The sequence below is a fragment of the Oncorhynchus mykiss genome, chromosome 20, assembly GCF_057628025.1.
Source record: "Oncorhynchus mykiss isolate SJ-2025 chromosome 20, ASM5762802v1, whole genome shotgun sequence".
Lineage (NCBI taxonomy): Eukaryota > Metazoa > Chordata > Actinopteri > Salmoniformes > Salmonidae > Oncorhynchus > Oncorhynchus mykiss.
In genome coordinates, this window is record NC_143041.1 from 4,708,858 (window position 1) to 4,732,505 (window position 23,648).

Here is a 23,648-nt window from a genome sequence, read left to right on the forward strand (position 1 = left end):
TAAACTTTTACAAAACACTTCAAACTACGTTTGTAACCCAACTTTAGGTATTTGTAAGCGTTAATAATCGATCAAATTGATCACTGGGCGATCTGTATTCAATAGCAGCTACTCTTGAAATCATGGTCCATTGTCTCTCTCCCATAAGTCTCTTCCTGTTTACTGGATGACAGGAAGGGCCTATTTGTCATTTTACCAAGGATTTAAACAAATGAAAATGCCAGTATTGGCGACATCGTGTGGAAGTTGTAGGTACTGCAACCTCACCGTTAACTATTTTTGCCTGCAATAAACAATTCAGAGACTGGCGGATGAATACTTTTCTGTTGTTTTTGTGACCAGGTTTTTCTTGGGATTTCGCTTGCTGTTCACGTTCTGTTATAGTCACAGACATTATTTAACCAGTTTTAGAAACTTCCGAGTGTTTTCTATCCACACATACTAATCCTATGCATATACTATATTCCTGGCATGAGTAGCAGGACATTGAAATGTTGCGCGATTTTTAACAAAATGTTGAAATAATTCAGGGGAGCCCTAAGAAGGTTTACCCGCATTTGGCAGGCTTAATTTTTTCCCCCTGTGTTTATTTTTTGAGCTTAAACTAGGTGGTCAGGCTTTTGTTAAAAATGAAAGGAAGTAGATTATTCTGATGAAAATAATCTCTTTTCTTTTATGAACACAATGTAGGGAGAAGAATTGTTGTATATTTCCTTGTTTCTTTGTTGTTGTGTGATGCACATGAACAAATGGAACAGTATAGTCAATGCAAAGTAACGGTTGTCTTCGGGACCAAATTCCACCTGCCTGACTGTTCAGTTCGCCTTATCCCCGGGCCATCAGGCAACCGTTAATGACAACCCCTGCAATGTAATTGTAATTGTAATTGGTTTGTGATTATACCGATGGAACAATCTTTGATTTGATGCCTATGAAATTGTTTGGTGAAATAAGGATAAAATGAGAGTAGCCGAATTACCCATAATTCTGCACATTTTGATGGTTGTATTTGTGTGACTGCATTTTTGATTGACTGTAAAGAAATATTGATTTAAATGTTTTTTATTTATTTAGACAAGCTAACTTTGTTTTGTCATTTTGACTCAAGTGGTATGTATGTTTGATCATCTTTTTGTCGGCAGTCGTGTTCTTTTGTGTAATGTATTTGCAATTTTTATGGTACCAATTATTTTTGATGGCAACTACATTTTGAAAATACATTTACTGTTTTGCAAAAGGCCACAGTTCTGTGTCGTGTGTGTGTGTACAGGGTTCACAAAATGCTTGTCTGTGATTGCGAAAAACTGTAACATTCACTGGCTTCTTCTCGCCACAGGAGACTAAAGTTAAACTACGAGAGACCACGGCCAAACTCACCCAGGCCAAGGAGGAGACGGAGCAGATCCGCAAGAACTGCCAGGACATGATCCGCACATATCAGGTGTGCGTCTGTGTGTTTTCAAAGATGGAAAACCTGTGTTGATGAGCTTTATTTGAAATCCAAGAAAGTATCATGTGATTTATATTCTGAAATCAGGCTAGTTTCTGTCCACTAGGGGCCAGTAGAGGGCTGTATCCTTTCATATGCTATCTGGTGCCGTATTATGTATCAAGCGAAATGCTGTAGGAGTGCAGATTTCTGCCTTTTAGAGCACGATGAAAAAGATTACATGGATATGGGGGGGGGGGGGGGGGCTGCTTAATACATATGACCTCGGATCTTTGCTTTGGAATTGATTATGTTTATTCAATGTTTTACATTAGTGCCGGCTGTGGGCAAATCGGCCAGTTACAGATGGCTACATTTTCTACTACTTTTAATTTAAAAGTTTCAATTTGCCAGTCCGTTTTGTCCTGAATGGAATGATACTTTTTTTTGTTCCACTGCTCCGACCAGCAAAGTTCTGAACTGGTTCGAACCCTCAAAAAGTACCGGTTTACATCATTCCTTTCTGTTCCTTTTTAAACCTCTGAAATATACTTTTTTGTATTATTATGATTTTAGCAAACATTAAATGAAGTGCAGATAAAGTAGCTTGCTGTGGAGCGGGTAAGCAATTTAATCTGTATAGGAAATTCATTAAGATAATTTTATTTTGCCCTAACAGCATGGTTTAAGCATAATGAAAGCCAAACACACTGCTGCCTGTCAGTGTAGGGTGCGAGATGCAACTGAAAGTTTGAGGGTGAGGAGACAGCGAGAGAGGATGGAGGAAGCTTGCTTTGAAGCTGAATTGGGCCCACAGAATTATACCTACAGATGAACGGCTTCTATGGAGGAAAGTTTAATGTCTTTGAACTTCAGAGTTGGTTTAACGTTGGACCAGAGCAAACATTTAGCTAGATTGCTAACAAGCTTGTATGTGCAGAACGCCACTGCAGTCTTACCTTTTTGTTAAGAAATCCAATGTGAAATGTGATGACCTTTAACCTGTCTAGGAACGGGGTTCCGCTAGCGGATGAACAGAAATCTCATAATTCAAATTTCTCAAACTTATAAGTATTTGACGCCATTTTAAAGATAAAATTCTCGTTAATCCAACCAGTGTCCGATTTCAAAAAAGCTTTTTGGCGAAAGCAGAACATATCATTATGTTAGGTCAGCAACTAGTCACAGAAAGCATACAGCGATTTTTCAACCAAAGAGAGGAGTCACAAAAATCTGAAATATTGATCAAATTAATCACGAACCTTTTGATATTCTTCATCAGATGACACTCCCGGGACAACATGTTACACAATAATCTCTTTTCTCTTTACTTCTTGTTTCTTTCCTTCCTCTCTTATGATTTCTCTCCATCTGTCTTTACTCCTCTTTCTCTTACCACATCCTGGTTTATTTTTCAATTCTCTATCCCCATCCTCTCTCACTCCATCTGTTGCTCCTTCCCCCCTGTTCCTCTCTGTGCTTTCTCTCTTTAACCCCCCCGGCTTTCTCAGGAGTCAGAGGAGATCAAGTCGAACGAATTGGACGCCAAGCTGCGCGAGACCAAAGGCGAACTGGAGAAACACAAACAGGAACAGACAGACCAGCTAGAGGTCCAACACAACACACACACAGACACACACACACACCGACATACACTTACACACGGCCCCATATCCACTGCCCTCTTTTAAGATTAACACTTCAGAGAAATGATCAATATTTAAGCAATCGGTCACAACTCAAAACACTTCAGAACTGCTGTTTCTCATTTATGCAATGCCCCGTTGCCATGGATATTACTGCCAAGAGAACTTAATTCAAGGGCACATTTTGTAGTATTTTGGGAAGTTTGTTTTTATGAGGATGTTTTAGCTTCGATTTGATTAATGTTGCTTTACTGGAAGTGATATTGCTGGTTTGCATTCACCTCACCTATGCTCTCCAGATTCAAACCTTTCACGTATTGCTTGAGTAATATCCCAAAGTCACTTCAGGCTACTGAGAAATAGGAAAGCTTTAAAATATTCTTAAAATTATGCTAAATGAGCTATTCTTCTTACTACTGTACATATTCTAGTACATATTCTAGAAAGCATTTTGTAACGTCATCGCGAATAGGTGGCAATTGGATCTGAAACACTAGCTTTTCAGACTGTTAGCTAACCAAGCGAATCCTCTGCTTTAATTGACAGATGCACCGTTCCAAGGCCAAGGAGCTAGAAGACCTAAAGAGGACATTCAATGAGGGAATGGATGAACTGACCACTCTGCGGGCAAAGGTGTGTGTGTGTGTGTCTTGGCCTCTGCGTGTGTGTGTCTGTCTCTCTAGCCTCATTTACACCTTGCACTAACGTGGCTTTCATTATCCAATCAAGATAATCCATTCGCTATCTAATTAAGTTCTGTCACATTTACACATGGTATTGAAATGTGTCTGCCTTACTACGTCCGGAGACAAAACATTTTGCTGACAAAATGTTGCTGTTTTAAATATAATTTCCTACAATTCTACACATTTTGCCATTGGGCAGAGAGAACATTTGACAGTTTTAAAGCTATTTTCCTGTAATTCTACACATTTAGTCATGGGTATGAGAGAAAATTGCAGTTTCAAAGCAAATTTCCTGCAATTATACACATTTTGCCATGGCTTATGTTTTGTTCTTATGCTATCTGAGTGACTCAAACATTATCACAAAATCAATGGGGGGCCCCATGCCATGACATGTCTGGAATTTTTTTTATCTCCCTGACTCTATTTTTTGGGGGGGATGATTTGTTAGTTCTCAAAGATGATGTCATTACAAAATATATAGCTCCATTATCTATTCTACATGCTTTATATCTGGTTTTACTCATTTAAGTTTATACTGAAAATGTTTTACCCCCCCCAAAATTATTGAAATTAAGTCATTTGTATTATAATTTTTTAAATTGCAGTGGCGGCTGCGATTTAGCAGTGGAGGTGCGCCGCTGCTAAATGCATATATGGAAAACACTGACACCTTTCAAAAAATGTGGGCACAAACAATGTGGACAAGATCAGGACAAAGGACACATGTTAGCACCAGGTATAAATTGGGATTCTCTCGTGTGTGTGTGTGTGTGTGTGTGTGTGTGCACTCGCTTGTGCATGCGCGGTGCTGGGTCCTAGGTGAAGTGTCTGGAGGATGAGAGGCCTCGCTGGGAGGATGAGCTCTCCAAGTACAGAGAGATCATCAACAGGCAGAAGGCTGAGATCGCGAGGCAGAGAGACAAGCTGGGAGAGATACACGCACTGGAGGAACAGCACCAACGGTGAGCCAACACTTGTGTACACACACAGACAAACAAAGACAGTCACACTCGTTTTCCCTCTCACACACTATAACATTCCCTACACACACACACACACACACACACACACACACACACACACACACACAGACAAACAAAGACAGTCACACTCGTTTTCCCTCTCACACACTATAACATTCCCTACACACACACACACACACACACACACACACACACACACACACACACACACACACACAAACAGACAAACAAAGACAGTCACACTCGTTTTCCCTCTCACACACTATAACATTCCCTCCACACACACACACACACACACACACACACAAACAGACAAACAAAGACAGTCACACTCGTTTTCCCTCTCACACACTATAACATTCCCTCCACACACACACACACACACACACACACACACACACACACACACACACACACACACACACACACACACACACACACACACACACACACACACACACACACACAAACAAAGACAGTCACACTCGTTTTCCCTCTCACACACTATAACATTCCCTACACACACACACACACACACACACACACACACACACACAGACTAGTCGGTTGATCTTGTATTGCTTGCCTCTGCACCATTTGGCTGATTCTAGTGTGTGACCTTGTGAATGAATGCCAATTCTCTGAAGTGGCATCCTGTCCTATCTCTCCCAATCCTCATTGATTCGACAGCACTGTAAAGGGAAACGCAACACAGTAGAGGTTGACTTTCCATACCATTTTTTTCACCTGTCAAAGCATTCTGAGGACAAATACATGGGCCATAGGAAAGGGAGCAACTTAAGAGAAATGGCTGTCACTGTCCGTATTGACATCCCTGTGCACTAATCCACACGTACACTTCTAAGGGCACACTGACTTATGGTGTGTGTGTGTCTTACTAGCACTGATTTTGCTGATAGCTTCTTTGAGGATAGCTTTACTTGCAATGACTGTGATTTTGTATGAAATGTCGTTTTCTCACCTACCTTAGTTGAATGCGCTGTGACTGTAAATCGCTACAAATAATTGTCTGCTAGATAATTAGAAAAAAAATTTAATGTGCAATGTATCTTCCTCAGGGATGAGCATGAGATGGTCAGTCTACGCGAGGAGGTGGAGAGCGTGAACGTCCAGATCTGCGACCTCCAGCTGGATGTGCAAGGCAGCCGGGAGCGGGAGGCTGAGCTCCTGGGCTTCACGGAGAAGCTAAGCAGCAAGAACGCCCTGCTGCAGTCGGAGAGCAATGGCCTACAGGCCCAGTTGGACCGACTTGGCACCAACTCCATGGAGTTGCAGGGCCGCCTAGACGAGACGCAGACAGCACTGGCCGACCAGGTGAGTTGACACAACACAGACTGTTTTTTTCAATGTTTTTGTCATTTTTGATTGAGGTTTTCAAGGTAATTTCAGGTAGTACATTTTTTCCCAGGGGAAAGGAAGCAATGATCAAACTGACTATAATAGTACAGAAGAAAACAGAATAGAAAGAGAAAAACATAGTACAACACACACGCACATTACAAAAAGGGCAGCAATATTTAATTACCTACAGAGAAAGAGTCCAAAAAGTACTGGCTCCCATTCTTTCCTTTTTGTTTAAGGCCCAGTGCAATCGAAAACAAAATTTGCCTGAGTTTTATATACAGTACCAGTCAAACGTTTGGACACAACTACTCATTCAAGGCTTTTTCTTTGTTTACTGTTTTATACATTGTAGAATAATAGTGAAGACATCAAAACTATGAAATAACACATATGGAATCATGTAGTAAACAAAAAACAAGCATGGCGACCACAGCATTCTGCAGCGATACGTCATCCCATCTGGTTTGCGCTTAGTGGGAGTATAATTTATTTTTCAACAGGACAATGACCCACCACACCTCCAGACTGTGTAAGGGCTATTTGACCAAGAAGGAGAGTGATGGACTGCTGCATCAAATGACCTGGCCTCCACAATCATCCGACCTCAACCTAATTGAGATGGTTTTCGACGAGTTGGACCGCAGAGTGAAGGAAAAGCAGCCAACAAGTGCTCAGCATATGTGGGAACTCCTTCAAGACTGTTGGAAAAGCATTCCAGCTGAAGCTGGTTGAAGGAAGCATTAAGAAGGAAAGAAATTCCACAAATTAACTTTTAACAAGGCACACCTGTTAATTGAAATGCATTCCAGGTGACTGCCGCATGATGCTGGTTGAGAGAATGCCAAAAGTGTGCAAAGCTGTCAAGGCAAAGGGTGGCTACTATGAATAATCTCAAATATAAAATATATTTAGATTTGTTTAACACTTTTTTGCTTACTACATGATTCCATGTGTTATTTCATAGTTTTGATGTCTTCACTATTACCCTTGAAAACACTTGACTGGTACTGTATATTTCCATACTGAGGTTGGAATAGTACTGTGAATTAGTTCACATGATGATAATGCTCTTTTAAGATTGCCTGTGGCGGTCATGACATTTTGTCTGCCGGTTATTTTTATGCAACAGACTGCCGGTCTCATGGTAATTGACCGTTAATTAACATACACACGTTTAGCATCTCCAGGCCTCTATGCATACAAGCAGCTGAACTTTGGAACATCTACATCTACTTGAAGCAAAACTGAAAGAGATTCTGCTTATAAACAGGGCAAGGGCAAGGGGACCGGGGACAATAGTTTGGTTAAACAGTACAAATATGACTTACGCAGATCAATCAAGATGGAGAAATACAAGCATAGGGACAAAGTGGAGGAGCGATTCAGCGGGTTGGACACAAGGCCTATATGGTAGGGGCTCATAACGATCATGGTATAAAAAAAAGAAAGCCAGCCACATCACGGACATGTTCAATCTCTCCCTAGCTCAGGCCGCTATAACTACCTGCTTCAAGATGTCTATCATCCCGTGCCCAAAAAGGGAAAGTAACTGAACTAAATGACTACCGACCAGTAGCAGTCACTTCAGTTATGATGAAGTGCTTCAAGAGACTAAGATCATATCGCCTCCCTCCCCAACCAATTCGGCTACCGCACTGACAGATCCACGAACGATGCAATCGCCATTGCGCTGCACACTGCACACTGCCCTTAGCCACCTGTACAAAAGGAATGCATATGTAAGGATGCTGTTCATCGACTACAGCTCGGTCTTCAATATCATAGTGCCCTCCCTATAAGCTCATTACAAAGCTCACTTCCTGACAAGCCGCCCCCAGGTGGTGAAGGTAGGCAACATTACCTCCGCGACACTGATTATCATCACGTGGACCCACAAGGGTGCGTCCTCAGTCCCTGTATACCCACGACCGCATGGCCTCACACAGTTCCAACTCTATCATCGAGTTCGCTGACGACACAACAGTAGTAGATCACCATCAATGACCATCAATGACGAGACAGCCTACAGGAGGAGGTAGGCACTCTGATTGCGTGGTACCAGGTAAACAACCTCTCCCTCAACGTTAGCAAATCAAAGGAGCTGATTGTGGACTTCAGGAGGAACCCGGCTGGACACGCCCTCATCCTCATCAACAGGGCAGTCGTGGAGACGGTCAATAACTTCAAATTCCTCGGCATACACATCTCAGAGAAGCTGAAATGCTCTAATCACACGGACACCGTTGTGCAACCTCAGGATCCTGAAGAAATTCGGCCTGTCCCCGAGGACCCTCAGTGTTCTACAGTAGCACCATCGAGAGCATACTGTCGGGCAGCATCACAGCCTGGTACGACAACTCCACCGCCGTGGAACACCTGGTCCCCCTGCTACTCCGCCTATGGATGTATTTTATTGTTTTTATTTCACTTGGTCCCCACACCCCTTCAAGGGTCATGTTGCTCTCCCTATGGTCATTCTCACCCACCCCCTCAACAGTCTTTACTCTGCCTCTACCCCAATGGACATTTATTTATTAATCACTGCCACAGTTGTTATGTGTATATTTCTATTATTGTTTTTGACTCTGAATCTGAAAATATACACCATCACAATAAATCCATTATTTATTTTGGTCAGGTCTGAAGAAACATTTAACGAAAAACAGTACTGTATGTTATCTGGCTATGCTCCATGACAGGTTGTAGGCTTGTTCATTTAGCTGACAAGATATAAAAGTGCTCATTTGAAACAGGTCCTATACGCTAGACTTAGGGTTATTTGGCAACTTTAGTTGTGAACAATACAAACCTTAGAATGTCATAGAAATCAAAACATATACGGGCTGCATGATGCAACTATAGGCTATTGATGATATGATACATTTGCAAAAAACCTTGTGCTCTGTTCCTTGTCTCAGGCAGCACAGCTGTTCTCTCATCAAGTGATCATATGTTCACCCATCAGACTATTCTCAATTTAATCTTGTCTTTACTAGTATGTAATATTTAGAGTGGCCCATTTATCAAATGGGCAGGGGAAAAAGACATGCACTCGAATAGCGAATGGAGGCCACACGGTTTCCTACCGGTCCATTTTTTAATGATGCCCATTTCGGTGTTATAGCGGAGCTGTACTTAAAATGAGCAGCTGAGAAATAAATATAAGAACACTTATTTCTCTCCATGCATCAACCACTGTTTGAGGAGCATGCTCACACTGCGCAACTGGTGATATTTATTAATATGCCATGGGCTCTCCAAACCCTGTTCCTACAGCTACCCAGTACTTAATTTGGAAAACCAAGTGAAACATCGATAGTAACATGTTTGGGAACATCGATAGTAACATATACATGTTTTTGCAACAAAACCTATTTCACTAAACGGTTGACAGCCCCTCTGCACGCTCGAGAAAGGAATAAAGGAGAGAGAGGAAATGGAAACGTGGTGGTGATAGTTTTGGCCCCGACAATTTTTTTAAGTAACTCACAATTTCCCCTAAAAATAAGTTGAAGTTGAGTGAAGTATTTGGTCTCGACAGATCTTTATTTTACTGTTAATATTACAGAACCTTTGTTTTTGATTCAGAACTTAATATATAAATTTAAATCAGAAAATAATTATTAACACCCTAGACTAAATACAGTGGTTTGTCTGTTAAAAGTTGCAATGTACTGTGGCGCAGCTTGCATGGTGCCACAGAATTCTATGGCACGTTAATTAAGTGCCATTAAGTGAACCACTGGTACTATTAATGCTAGTTTGACCACCAGAGAGCATCTTTGAGAAGCATTTGATAGTCTGCAATAGTGGCTGTACTAGAGAATGCAAGCACGCGGGAGACCGGGGTTCAATTCCCCGACGGGGAGGAAGAAGTAGGATGTCCTTGTAAATTAGAATTTGTTCTTAACTGATTCCATGTTTGTTATTTCATAGTTGTGATGTCTTCACTATTATTCTACAATGTAGAACATAGTAAAAAATAAATACAAATCCTGGAATGAGTAGTTGTGTCCAAACCTTTGACTGGTACTTGCTTAATTAATTAGATTAATATTATGGTGTTTCTATTCCAAGAAAAACTAAAAACCCTCTGGATTTCCGTTAGGATGGAATGGAAAATATGGCACTGTACAACGTGAAGGTCGGGAGCACACTACTGGGCTATTTAGCTAAAGAAGCTCCGGGCATGCCGGAGACTGGGGTTCAATTCCCCGACGGGGAGGAAGGAGTAGGCTGTCCTTGTAAATAAGAATTTGTTCTTAACTGACTTGCCTAGTTAAATAAAGGTTACACTAAGAGCATAACATTTCTAGAGACTAATTTTCTAATTCTAGTCTAAACCAAGACCCAAACGGAGATTAAGTGAAAATAAAAATCTCATTATCAAGACCAGTCCCCATGCTTGTCTCAGAGCAGCGCGAAATGGTGGTAAAATAGTTGTAGGCTATTGCTTCAAATCCTATTGCTTCTAACTTCAATATGCTCTTTAAATAAATAAGACCTACACCACTTTTAACAGCACATTACTCAATACCAGTAAGACTCTTGTCGCCTATGGTATATCGCAAAATATTACGTGATTCTCCACCAATAATTACATATAGAGGATTGGAGGATATTTCTGTAATTCAGTCATTTTTATTCCCAATAGTAATTTGTTAACTAAATAAACATCGTCATTTTGAAAGAGTATTTTTATAATTATTTTATTAACGAAAGCATAAAGATGTCATTATTAGTTACATTGTTCTAGTTTGAACGTGCAGACTGGCACTAAGAACAGCGGGAACGTTTCCCTAGTCAGCGCCATTATTAGTGCAATGCCCCTTAGTGTTGCCAGTGTGGTGGGCGGCACGGGTATTGAACCAGCATCTGTAGCAACACAGCTTGCTATGCAGTGTCTTAGACCGTTGCGCCACTTATCTCCAATATATCGTCCATGTAAAAAACCTGTCTGCTCAGGATGAACAATATCTGGTAAAACCTTTTTTATGTGCTATGCATTTCGCCAGGATTTTCGCATCACAACATTGAAGTGTATGAGGCCTCCAGTTTTTAAATGAACTGGATACTTACCACCTGGGTCCTGTTTTAGTAGTTATGAAATCAGACCACCTTCTTGAGTACCTGTAGTAGGGTGGCTACTTTGAAGAATCTCAAATATAAAATATATTTAGATTTGTTTCACTTTTTTGGTTACTACATGATTCCAAATGTGTTATTTCATAGTTTTTTTTGTCTTCACTATAATTCTACAATGTACAAAATTGAAAAAATAAAGGAAAAACCTTGAATGAGTAGCTGTCCAAACTTTTGACTGATATATATTTTTAAAAAGTTGCAAATTATTCCTGTACTGCCCGTTCCTGTGGATTGTCATTCCTTTCCCGTCCTGTCCCGAAATTTACTTTAGAATTTCATGCCCATTGCTGTAGGAGTCCCGCAGGAACCTTAAGACTAGCGGGACTCCCAAGGTAATATCAACCTCTAGCGGGAGGGCAAAGCATAATTTAACAATGCACTTATCTGTTCTACGAGTATCCCAAGTCTTTAATTACAAGAGTTTTGGTTAGGTACAACTTTAGTAACAATGGTTTTGAGAAACAGCTCAGATATAACAATGCTCCTATGAGCATTTTAATGATTTAGGAAACGGGGCCCAAGGATTGCAGACCTTCAGAATTGGAGCTGAGCACCCCTGCCCTTAAAAAAATGTGATTCTGTTTGTGTGTTTATCTTGTATTATCTGACTTGCATATTCAATGTATTTTGCAGACTGAGCGTCTCCGGAAGGAGGAGGCCCTGCGGCAGGATGAGGTCGAGGCTCTGCAGGCGGAGAGGGCCACGCTGCAGATGGAGACGGCCCAGCTGAAGACCCGTGTGGAGGAGCAGAGGGACGAGTTGCATACCCAGAAGAGGAAACAGGCGGCCAACATCAAGGACCTGACCAAGCAGCTAATTCTAGGTCAGAATCCGTCCACAGTCTAACTACATAGTTGATGGTGCGTCAGAAATCAACCACACTCAAATCAAGATGTTATCACAAGGTTAGAAACCTTCCACGTTTCAGACCTGGGTTCAATTACATGTGATGTATTCTATTTGAAAGTATTTAAAATGGAAATATTGCCAATTACCATCATCCAAAATTCCATGACCATCAGAGCCCTAGTTATGGTATGTAACCCCGGTTCTCTGAAGGAGTTGAGGGAGACATTTCACTATGGGAAATGGCCTTGTGTGGGTCATTCGCTGAAGACATATTCAATCTCGCCTAACAGGCAAATAAGAGATTTGCGGGTGTAAGCCTTGCCTGCCTATACTGTATAACACGCCCCAAGCCATGGATCCCTCGTGCAAGAGGGTCAATCTGGTGAGAAGTCTCCCTCATCCCTTTCGGGGGAACCTGCAGGTAGCTTAGTGGTTAAGAGCGTTGGGCCGGTAACCAAAAGGATGAAGCCCTACCCCGGGCAGGGTTGGCAAGCAATCAAACAATTGATCAAACAATATCCCAAGTATAAATACAGTAATGTAAGGGTAAAAACAATTTTTTCAGCTAAAATAGTGTTTTTTTTTTAGACTACTTGGGTTTTTTTTCTGCCTAGAAAAGTATTGGGCAGACCGTCTAGGTGTAAAACAATTAATTAAAAATGACAAAAAATAAATAAGGTTTATATGTAAACAAACAGTTAAACCAGATAGGAGGTATTTAGAAAAGTTAAAGCTGCAGTATGTGACTTTTTGGGGCGACCTGAGAAATGTGCGTTTTAGATCTGATCTGTTGGATGTACTGCCAAATTCTCATGGCTTATGGTAGAGAAATTAACATTACATTTTCTGGCAACAGCTCTGGTGGACATTCCTGCAGTCAGCATGCCAATTGCACTCTTCCTCAACTTTGGCATTGTGTTGTGACATAACTACACATTTTAATCGGCTTCATGATATGCCACACCTGTCAGGTGGATGGATTATCTTGGCAAAGGAGAAATGCTCACGAACAGGGATGTAAACACATTTTTGCACAAAATTTGATTAGAAATAAGCGCATGGACATTTTCTTGGATCTTTAATTTCAGCTCATGAAACAAGTCAACACTTTACATGTTGCATTTATATTTTTGCTCAGTGTAGCTTTTAAAACCACAATTCTCTCAATTCCATGACAAAATGTGTAGAATTGGAGGAAATTAGGTTTAAAACAGCCAAATGTGTTCTTCCCTGCCAAGATGGGGGGGCCTCAAAATTTTTATTTCCCAGGTCCCGGATCGAATTTGCAGCCCACCTCCCCACTTGAGCTGTGTCATGACATACCTGAACCACCTATTGAGATGTATCTTTTGTTAAGTAAATCGGTTGATAAATTAAGTGAAAAGGAGACTGGAGTGAGTCTTTAAAATCCACCGTTTCTGGGGGTTCAAAGTGATGGGGGGGGGGTCTACTAGGCTAACATATGGAATAGTGAGTGTTGCACATTTTACCAATACAATTTGAAAAACGGTTCGGTACTAGAATTGTTGTAACTTTCGGTACTGCTGTCAATTCATGTACGAATTGAGCACATCGAGTCTGTCTAGTAATTTGCCTGAATGTTCTCATGGGAGCAGGTGCTAGCCAGGCTACTTGCGCATGCAGCTGATAGTGTGAGACACTTTTGAGAAGCAAGAGAGAGGAGAGAGAAATTGCGAACAGCATGGCTCCTTCTAATGAAAACATCATACCTTTATGTCTGTAGTTTGACAAAACTGGCTGCAGAAGCGAACTATGGGATTACATTGATTACAGAGCTGATGAGGGCCAGCCCACAGAAACAACTAAGTAAAAGGTGAACAACGCAGTGCAGTGCACGGACAATTTAGTTTCTAAACGACATAGAAATCAATTTTACACATAGGCATTGTAACATGTTGTTATTCTACTAAATTATAATAATTTTTGTGTGACAATAGCTAGGTTTCCATGGGTTTCCATCGCATTTTCAACTCTACTGATGTTTTTCCTCACAAAAAATATTGTGCTATATAGTTTAGTGCGCGCTCTGTTGGCTAGAGCGCACGTATAAGCCTACATGATGAGATTATTATGGACAAAAGAGCAAGATAATTTTTATTTGTTGAACGGCAGCCAGGCGTCAATGATCATGTCACCAGAATAAGACCCTCGATATTTATTGGAAAGCAGCATTAAGCTTTCATAACTTATTTCATCTGTATCCTAATGAACTGCATGCTTTCCTGGCGAGTTATAGTGTCATCGCGTGATTCTAAGTTTACTTCGATATGTTGGTTCTTATATCAATATTTATACATAAGTGTTTCCACCTATATTTCTCGCATAATTCATTTTAATGACACTAAAGATCCCATCTAGTCTAGATTATTTTGTTTTGTGGACTTTTGGAAAGTCTACAGAATAATGTTCTGTTTCCATCAGGCCTGACATAATGTTTTATCTGACATGTACTTCACTCGCATAAAACGTTTGGATGGAAAGCTGGTTGTAGTCATGAATGTACATTCAGCATCACATTCATGTGAGAATTATAATATAATTACACAACCCAAAGTAATGGGAAATGCACTCATAACTTGACAGCAATATATTTACACTACTTTGCATTTGTCTGAGCTGCAGAGAAGAATGGGAGAAACTCCCCACGTTCTCATTTACAGCAACGACCTGGGGAATAGTTGCAGGGGAATAGATACAGGGGACATGAATGAGCCAATTGTAAGCTGGGGATGATTAGGTGACCGTGATGGTATGAGGGACATCTTGGGAATTTAGCTAGGACACCGGGGTTAACACCACTACTCTTACGATAAGTGCCATGGGATCTTTAATGACCTCAGAGAGTCATGACACCCATTTAGTGTCCCGTCAGAAAGACGACGCCCTACACAGAGCAATGTCCCCAATCACTGCCCTGGGGCATTGGGATATTTTTTAGACCAGAGGAAAGAGTGCCTCCTACTGGCCCTCCAACACCACTTCCAGCAGCATCTGGTCTCCCATCCAGGGACTGACCAGGTCCAACTCTGCTTAGCTTCAGAAGCAAGCTAGCAGTGGGCTGCAGGGTGGTATGCTGCTGGCAAATAATGAATCATAGGTCTAATGAATGTCATTTAACCCAATATTATGGCCATCAATTAGCAAATTAACCCTGATATGTATCAAATTACATTTAAAACCGTTTAGATGTAATTGTACCATTATTTTGTCTGCTCTGAGTCTCCGATATGGTTTGCATAAGGAAATTGATGGTATTTTTGTTTATTTAATATGGTGTTTTATTTTTGCAAGAAATTTCATGTAGAATAGAAATTATATTTATTTCTACCAGTAATCAACATACACTGAGTATACAAAACAAACTGTTCTTTACATGACAGACTGACCAGGTGAATTAAGGTGAAAGCTATGAACCCTTATTGATGTCACTTGTTAAATCCACTTCAATCATTGTAGATGAAGGGGAAGAGACAAGTTAAAGGATTTGTAAGCCTTGATACAATTGAGACATGTGAATAGGCAAGACAAAATATTTAACTTCTTCGATATAGGGGGAGCTCTTTTAATTTTTGGATGAAAAACGTTCCCGTTTTAAACAAGATATTTTGTCACGAAAAGATGCTCGACTATGCATATAATTGACAGCTTTGGAAAGAAAACACTCTGACGTTTCCAAAACTGCAAAGATATTGTCTGTGAGTGCCACAGAACTGATGCTACAGGCGAAACCAAGATTCAATTTCAAACAGGAAGTGCCCCAGATTTTGAAGGCGCTGTGTTCCAATGACACCTTATATGGCTGTGAATGCGCCAGGAATGAGCTTACACTTTTTGTCGTTTCCCCATAGTGTCGACAGCATTGTGACGTATTTGTAGGCATATCATTGTAAGATTGACCATTTTACACTACATCTACCAGGTGCTCGCTTGGTGTCCTCCGTCGCAATTATTGCGTAATCTCCAGCTGCGTGTATTTTTCCATTTGCTTCCAAGGAGAAACCCAACTGCCACGAATGATTTATCATCGAATAGATATGTGAAAAACACCTTGAGGATTGATTCTAAACAACGTTTGCCATGTTTCTGTCGATATTATGGAGTTAATTTGGAAAAAAGTTTGGCGTTGTAATGACTGAATTTTCGGGGTTTTTTCTTAGCCAAACTTGATGAATAAAACGGAGCGATTTCTCCTACACAAATAATATTTTTGGAAAAACTGAACATTTGCTATCTAACTGAGAGTCTCCTCATTGAAAACATCCGAAGTTCTTCAAAGGTAAATGATTTTATTTGAATGCTTTTCTTGTTTTTGTGAAAATGTTGCATGCTGAATGCTAGGCTTAATGCTATGCTAGCTATCAATACTCTTACACAAATGCTTGTGTAGCTATGGTTGAAAAGCATATTTTGAAAATCTGAGATGACAGTGTTGTTAACAAAAGGCTAAGCTTGTGAGTGAATATATTTATTTCATTTCATTTGCGATTTTCATGAATAGTTAACGTTGTGTTATGGTAATGAGCTTGACGTTATGATTACGCTCCCGGATACGGGATTGCTCGACGCAAGAAGTTAAGTGCCTTTGAACGGGGTATGGTAGTAGGTGCCAGGCACACCGGTTTGTGTCAAGAACGGGAACACTGCTGGGTTTTTCACGCTCAACAGTTTCCCGTGTGTATCAAGAATGGTCCACCATCCAAAGGACATCCAGCCAACTTGACACAGCTGTGGGAAGCAATGGCATCAACATGGGCCAGCATCCCTGTGGAACGCTTTTGACACCTTGTAAAGGCGTGTTTTGGCCGCAGTAGACAGGCCTCAGTGGATAGGGTCAAAACCTTCAAGTTTCTTAGCGTGCACATTACTGAGGTCCTGAAATGGTCTCGGCACACCAACATCTTTGTGAAGAAGGTAAAACAGCACCTCTACAACCTCAGGCAGCTGAAGAAATTTGGCATGGCCCTAGACCGTCACAAACTTCTACAGATGCACCATTGAGAGTATTCTACAGGCTGCATCACCGCCTGGAATGGTTAACAGCTCCGCTCTCAACCGCATGCCTCTCCAGAGGGTGGTGTAAGCAGCCCAACTCATCACCGCCTGGAATGGTTAACAGCTCCGCTCTCCACCGCATGCCTCTCCAGAGGGTGGTGTAAGCAGCCCAACTCATCACCGCCTGGAATGGTTAACAGCTCCGCTCTCCACCGCATGCCTCTCCAGAGGGTGGTGTAAGCAGCCCAACTCATCACCGGGGGCACTCTGCTTACCCTCCAGGTCATCTACAGCACCCGATGTCAAAGAAAGGCCAAGAGGATCATTATTAAGGACCCCAACTCATCACCGGGGGCACTCTGCTTACCCTCCAGGTCATCTACAGCACCCGATGTCAAAGAAAGGCCAAGAAGATCATTATTAAGGACCTCAACCACTCAAGCCACGGCCTGTTCACACGGCTACCGTCTGACAGGAGACGGTACAGGTGCATCAGAACTAAGATGGAGATGTAAAAAAACATCTTCTATTACCATGACAGACAGTTTAACAGTCACCACTAGCCGGCCTCTGCCCAGTACCGTCCCCTTGATGCACACTCACTGACATAAAACACACACACAAGCTATCACACACACACGTCAAACCCTTGCACACACACTTACATACACACTCACACTCGTGCGCACACACAGCCAATCCTGCGGTCTCATGATATAGACACATTGAACCACTGGTCACTTCTGTTGTACATACGTATAGACTGATTTTGAGTACTGTTACAGTGCTATTTGGGTGGATGATTGGATTTGTCCCGGTGTTCTTGATTTCTTATATTTCTTATATATATTATAGAAATATTTTTGTTCCTTATTTTAATTGTTTGACATTTTATTGCATTGTTAGGAGCTAGTAACATAATTATTTCACTGCACCCTCTATTCACCTGCTGAACTGCGTACTCGTGATAACTTTTGATTTGATTAGTTGGCTACTAATATATCAAACTTGCCAGTATATTAACTATATGGTAGGTATAACTAACTACCCAACGTTTATTGACTTGATTATTCACGTCATTCTTAGTTTAGCTAAGTGGGATAGTCGTTGTAGTTTCCGATGGACATTCGGGGGCTTTCATGAATTGGCTCTGGTTATCTACTCCGATTTCAGTGTACAAGATTAGAGCGCAGAACAACTGATGAATTTACGAACGCTCAACACCTGATGAATATGGCCAGTTTGTCACCAACGCTCTGGATAATATGAAAACTGCTTATCCAGCTCTGCTAGGGCGAGTAAAATGGTCAGAGTGCAAGCTAGCCAACATGAGCCAGTTAGCTTGGGTGCTTGACTGCTGCTGTTAGGTCAGAACGCTGGAATCAACCTTACTCCTTGGCTAGAGCGTCCAGTGTGCGCTCTGAGAGTGAAACGCTCTGAATTTACAAACGCCCAGAGCGCACTCTGGCACTCCAGACTGAATTTAAGAACACAGCCGAAGTTGTAAAATGTCTAGCTAGTAATTTGTTATCCTAACAAGCTAGTGAGATGTTGCATAGCAACAGCATGAACTTCCGGTAGACGGGCAAAGCGCTCGCAAGCTCAACTGAAAGGATTGTGTTCGTTTACAGTATACTAAAATTAACTAATAATATATAGTATCTAGTGTATATACTCGTTAAGTATGTAGTATACAGTATGTTAGTATGGGTTTTCAAACACAGCTTTTGATTTGATTTGACGTGCGGCTCCCTTGTGCATGTGAGCAACTTGTCCCAGGAAGGGACGGGGAACTGCCCGGCCTGGTGATGTTGTACCCACAATAAAAAATCTGGACATACCCCAACCAAAAACCCCTCGATGATCGGAGGTATCCATACAATGCTGAGAGCCTGTACTGCAGCATTCAATGTCAGCAGAACGAACCCCGACGACTCAGTGGCGCACTACACGTACAAGGCAAGCAGGTGCAAGCTCCACAAATCCATTAGGAACGCAAAAAGACAACACAAACCCAAACTTGAATTGATGTTTGACAACTCAGACTCGTGAACACTATTGTTCCCTCCAAGCTTGACACCAAGCTGAGAGCCCTGGGTCTGGACACCACCCTCTGCAACTTGATCCAGGACTGCCTGACGGGCAGACAACAGGCGGTGAGGATTGGCAACAACACCTCCACACTGACTCTTAATACAGGGGCACCCCAGGAGTGTTTCCTCAGCCCTCTGCTATACTCACTGTTCACCCACGACTGTATGGCTTTGCACAACATCAAGTTTGCTGACGACACCACCGTTGTAGGCCTGATAACTAACAACGACGAGTCAGCCTATAGGGAGGAGGTAGGTGAATTGGCATTGTTGTTCCAGGACTACAACCTCTCCTTTAACATCAGCATAACTAAAGTTTTGATTGTTGACTTCAGGAAGCAGAGGAGCGAACATGCTCCGATCCACATCAATGGGACTGCAGTAGAGAATCAGCAGCTTTAAGTTCCTCTGCGTCCACATCATCGAGGACTTAACATGTACCAACAACACCACAGCTCTTGTTAAGAGAGTGCAACAGTGTCGCTACTTCCTAAAGTGTCTGAATTGCTCGTCCAGGACGACAAGGCCCTCCAGCGTGTGGTGAAAATGGCCTAGTACATCACTGGGACTGTGCTCCCACCCATCCAGGACATCTTCTCAAAATGTTGCCTGAGGAAGGCCCACAGCATCAAGGACCTCACACACCCCAGCCACGAGCTGTTCACTCCCTTACTGTCAGGCAGACGGTATCGGAGCATGATGTCTGATACCAACAGGCTCAGAGACAGTTTTTATCTACAAGTCATTTCAACTTGCTCAGACTGCTGAACAATTGAACTGGACTGACCACCTGCTCTGATTTTCTGCACCTTAGCACACATGCAATCACTCATGCACACACACACCCACACAGACATACACACATATACAGTGCCTTTGGAAAGTATTGACTTTAAAAAAAAAAATTTAAAAAAAGAAACTTTACAGCCTCATTCTAAAATTGATTCTATCTTTTTTTTCTCATCAATCTACACACAATACCCCATAATGACAAAGCAAAAACAGGGTTTTAGAAACTTTTGCAAAAGTATTAAAAATAAATAACTGATATACCTTATTTACACAAGTATTCAGACCCTTTGCTATGAGACTCTAAATTGAGCTCAGGTGAATCCGGTTTCCATTGATCATCCTTGAGATGTTTCTACAACTTGATTGGAGTCTATCTCTGGTAAATTCATATGATTAGGCATGATTTGGAAAGGCACACACCTGTCTTTTTAAGGTCCCACAGTTGACAGTGCATGTCAGAGCAAAAAACACTAAATGAGGTCGAATGGATTGTCCGTAGAGCTCCGAGACAGGATTGTGTTGAGGCACAGATCTGGGCAAGGGTACAAAAAAATAATTCTGGCCAAAACATTACTGCAGCATTGAACGTCCCCAAGCACACATTGGCCTCGGTTCTTAAATGAAAGAAGTTTTGAGCTGGCTGCCCGGCCAACTGAGCAATCGGGGGAGAAGGGCTTTGGTCAGGGAGGTGACCAAGAACCCGATGGTCACTCTGACAGAGCTCTAGAGTTCCTCTGTGGAGATGGGAGAACCTTCTGAAGGTTCTCCCATCTCTGCAGCACTCCACCAATTAAGCCTTTATGGTAGAGTGGCCAGACGGAAGCCACTCCTCAGTAAAAAGCATGTGACAGCCCGGTTGGGGTTTGGCAAAAGGCACCTAAAGACTCTGACCAAGAGAAACAAGATTCTCTGGTATGATGAAACCAAGATTGAACTCTTTGGCCTGAATGCCAAGTGTCACGTCTGTAGGAAACCTGACACCATCCCTACGGTGAAGCATGGTGGTGGCAGCATGTTGTTTTTCAGCGGAAGGGACTGGGAGACTAGTCAGGATCCAGGGAAATATGAATAAGTACAAAGATATCCTTGATGAAAACCTGCTCCAGAACACTCAGTCTGGGGTGAAGGTTCGCCTTCCAACAGGTCAACGACCCCTAAGCACACAGCCAAGACAACGCAGGAGTAGCTGAAAATATCTGTGCGGCAATGCTCCCCATCCCACCTGACAGAGCTTGAGAGGATCTGCAGAGAAGAATGGGAGAAACTCCCCAAATACAGGTGTGCCAAGCTTGTAGCGTCATAAACATGCAAACATAAAAAATAAATAAATGTTTTTGCATTGTCTTTATGGGGTATTGTTTTTAGATATATGAGGAAAAAACAGTTCATTCCATTTTAGGATAAGGCTGTAACGTAACAAAATGTGAAAAAGTCAAGGGGTTTGAATACTACCCACGCATCACAACTACTGCTTTCAGACTCATTATGATTGCTAATACTGCACAATTTAAATACTTGCCTCCCAATTTCCCCTTCCCCAAAACGTGTTAAAATGGACTGTAAATTATGCCTTCCTGTAGTAAAACATTTATTCTATTCTACTGATCCATCTACTTTATGTGCGTATTCTTTTATTATTTGTTATTGTTGCATTGTTGAGACGGAAACCTGCAAGTAAGTATTTTGTTCGACGATTTATACCATGTGATTCCCATCTTGAAACTTGTAACCCAAACAGAATGGAACAGTAAAGTTGAGAGCAAATTTTTCTGAAGAAAGCTGCTAAACAGGCTCAAAAGCAAACAGACTTGTGAACTGGTGAAGAATGAGGGAACCAGGGCTTTTTTTATATAGGATGGTGGGGCTTACACCCGCAAAGCCATGATTGGCCTGTTGGGCATGATTGAATAAGGCTTCAGCGAATGACCCGCACGAGGGCGTTTTTTGTGCATTGTTTAATGTAGTCAGGGCAAGCAAATTGGCTTGTCCCAGTGGTGATGATTAAAGTTGTAGTGACATATTTTGGGGATTTAGAGAGATCTATTATTTTGAATGCTAGAAAGTAAACTAAATATTTAAAATATAGTATAGAACAATGAAAACAAAGGTTATTAAAATACCTTTTCTATTTATTTTATATAATGGGGCTCCTGACTTCCCTAGTTAAATTAAGGTTAAATCAAAAATAAAAAAATAATAAAATGCTTCTAAGATTTGTAATTGGTGTAACCGCCTTGAAAATCACTAATTACAAAGATCGACAAGGACCTTGACCATTTCCTCCAGTGAGAAACTATAATCGTGGGATGGGTCTATATTAAAGAAAATGATTCGTTAATCATAAATTTGAGCTTCCCAGTGATCATTTGGTGGTATTCTGTCTAAATGAAAAGGTTCTTTACTGTGTTACTCAATTTAATTTAAATTAAATTACATTGTGAGCAAAATGATTAATGAAATGACTTCACTAAATATTATTATTTTTTACCCCTTTTTCTCCCCAATTTCATGGTATCCAATGGGTAGTTAGTCTTGTCCCATCGCTGCAACTCCTATACGGACTCGTATGAGGCGAAGGTCGAGAGTTGTGCATCCTCGGAAACACAACCCAGCCAAGCCGCACTGCTTCTTTACACAATGCCCGCTTAACTCGGAAGCCATTCGCACCAATATGTCGGAGGAAACACTGTACTCCTGGTGACTGTGTCAGCGTGTGCCCGCCACAGGATTCGCTAGTGTGCGATGGGACAGGAACATCCCTGCCGGCCAAACCCTGCCGGCATATTAGTAGATTTGGAGTCGGAAGATGTACCCAAATACATTTTAAATAAATACAAAATCTAGAAACTTCATTTTTTCCAAAATGCCATGCCCAAATACCACTGCTATTCAAGAACAAACTTAACGCTAGGTCAGAAATGTATCACGTTCTAACAAAACAATGAAGTTGCAGACTAGCATTGGGCTAAGCTGTTGGAAGGTAAGGATTTTGCTCCAGTTACGCTGTGAGATGGAGTGAGAAAGAGAGCGAGAGCAGGAGCTAGAGCGCTCAGGGACCCACTCTTAGGACTTTGAGAAAGATAAAGGTGGGGATATTTTTAAAGAGCCACACTGCTCCTTCTCTATAGGTGCTAATAGAAATTATTTCATGTCAGCTGCTCCCTATCTCAGCTGGAGAAGCTCTTAGTTTAAGGTATTTTGACATGCAGTGCAGGCAGACTTTCTCACGGGACAAAGTACTATCATTGGTCATAAGCCTTTGCCATCACTCTGGAATGACGTATACTGTTTCAAATTGAGGTTGGTGTGTGTGATCATGAGCATGTGAGGATGCATCTGTGTGTGTGTGTGTGTGTGTGTGTGTGTGTGTGTGTGATCATGAGCATGTGAGGATGCATCTTTGTGTGTTTGTGCATGTGATCGTGAGCATTCAAGGATGTATCTTTATACTGTATGTTTATGTGCTGAGTGTTTTAGTGCGTGTCCCTTTCTGTGTGTATCAGTTTAATTGACCGGTGTGTTTCTCTGACTGTGAGCAGCCCGTAAGAGGCTGGAGCAGGTGGAGAATGGTGGCTGTGACCGGGATGTCAGCAGCATGGGAAGTCGCTCCAGCTCCTCAGGTATGTTCACTTGGCACCTGTTCA

General features: G+C 41.7%; 1 protein-coding gene across 2 annotated transcripts in view; it reads left to right on the forward strand.

Moving 5' to 3' along the window:
* ccdc186 (coiled-coil domain containing 186) overlaps nucleotides 1–23,648 on the forward strand; it is a 117,155-nt gene that overhangs the window by 61,858 nt on the left and 31,649 nt on the right. For both annotated transcript variants that reach the window (XR_016489282.1, XM_036955616.2), the window contains exons 7-13: nucleotides 1,337–1,441; nucleotides 2,941–3,039; nucleotides 3,622–3,708; nucleotides 4,584–4,726; nucleotides 5,827–6,082; nucleotides 11,891–12,080; nucleotides 23,544–23,624. Coding sequence is in view for 1 of the 2 variants with exons in the window: in XM_036955616.2 (XP_036811511.2) it covers nucleotides 1,337–1,441; nucleotides 2,941–3,039; nucleotides 3,622–3,708; nucleotides 4,584–4,726; nucleotides 5,827–6,082; nucleotides 11,891–12,080; nucleotides 23,544–23,624 (961 nt within the window). In the remaining variant the exon portion in view is untranslated. The remainder of the gene's footprint in view (nucleotides 1–1,336; nucleotides 1,442–2,940; nucleotides 3,040–3,621; nucleotides 3,709–4,583; nucleotides 4,727–5,826; nucleotides 6,083–11,890; nucleotides 12,081–23,543; nucleotides 23,625–23,648) is intronic.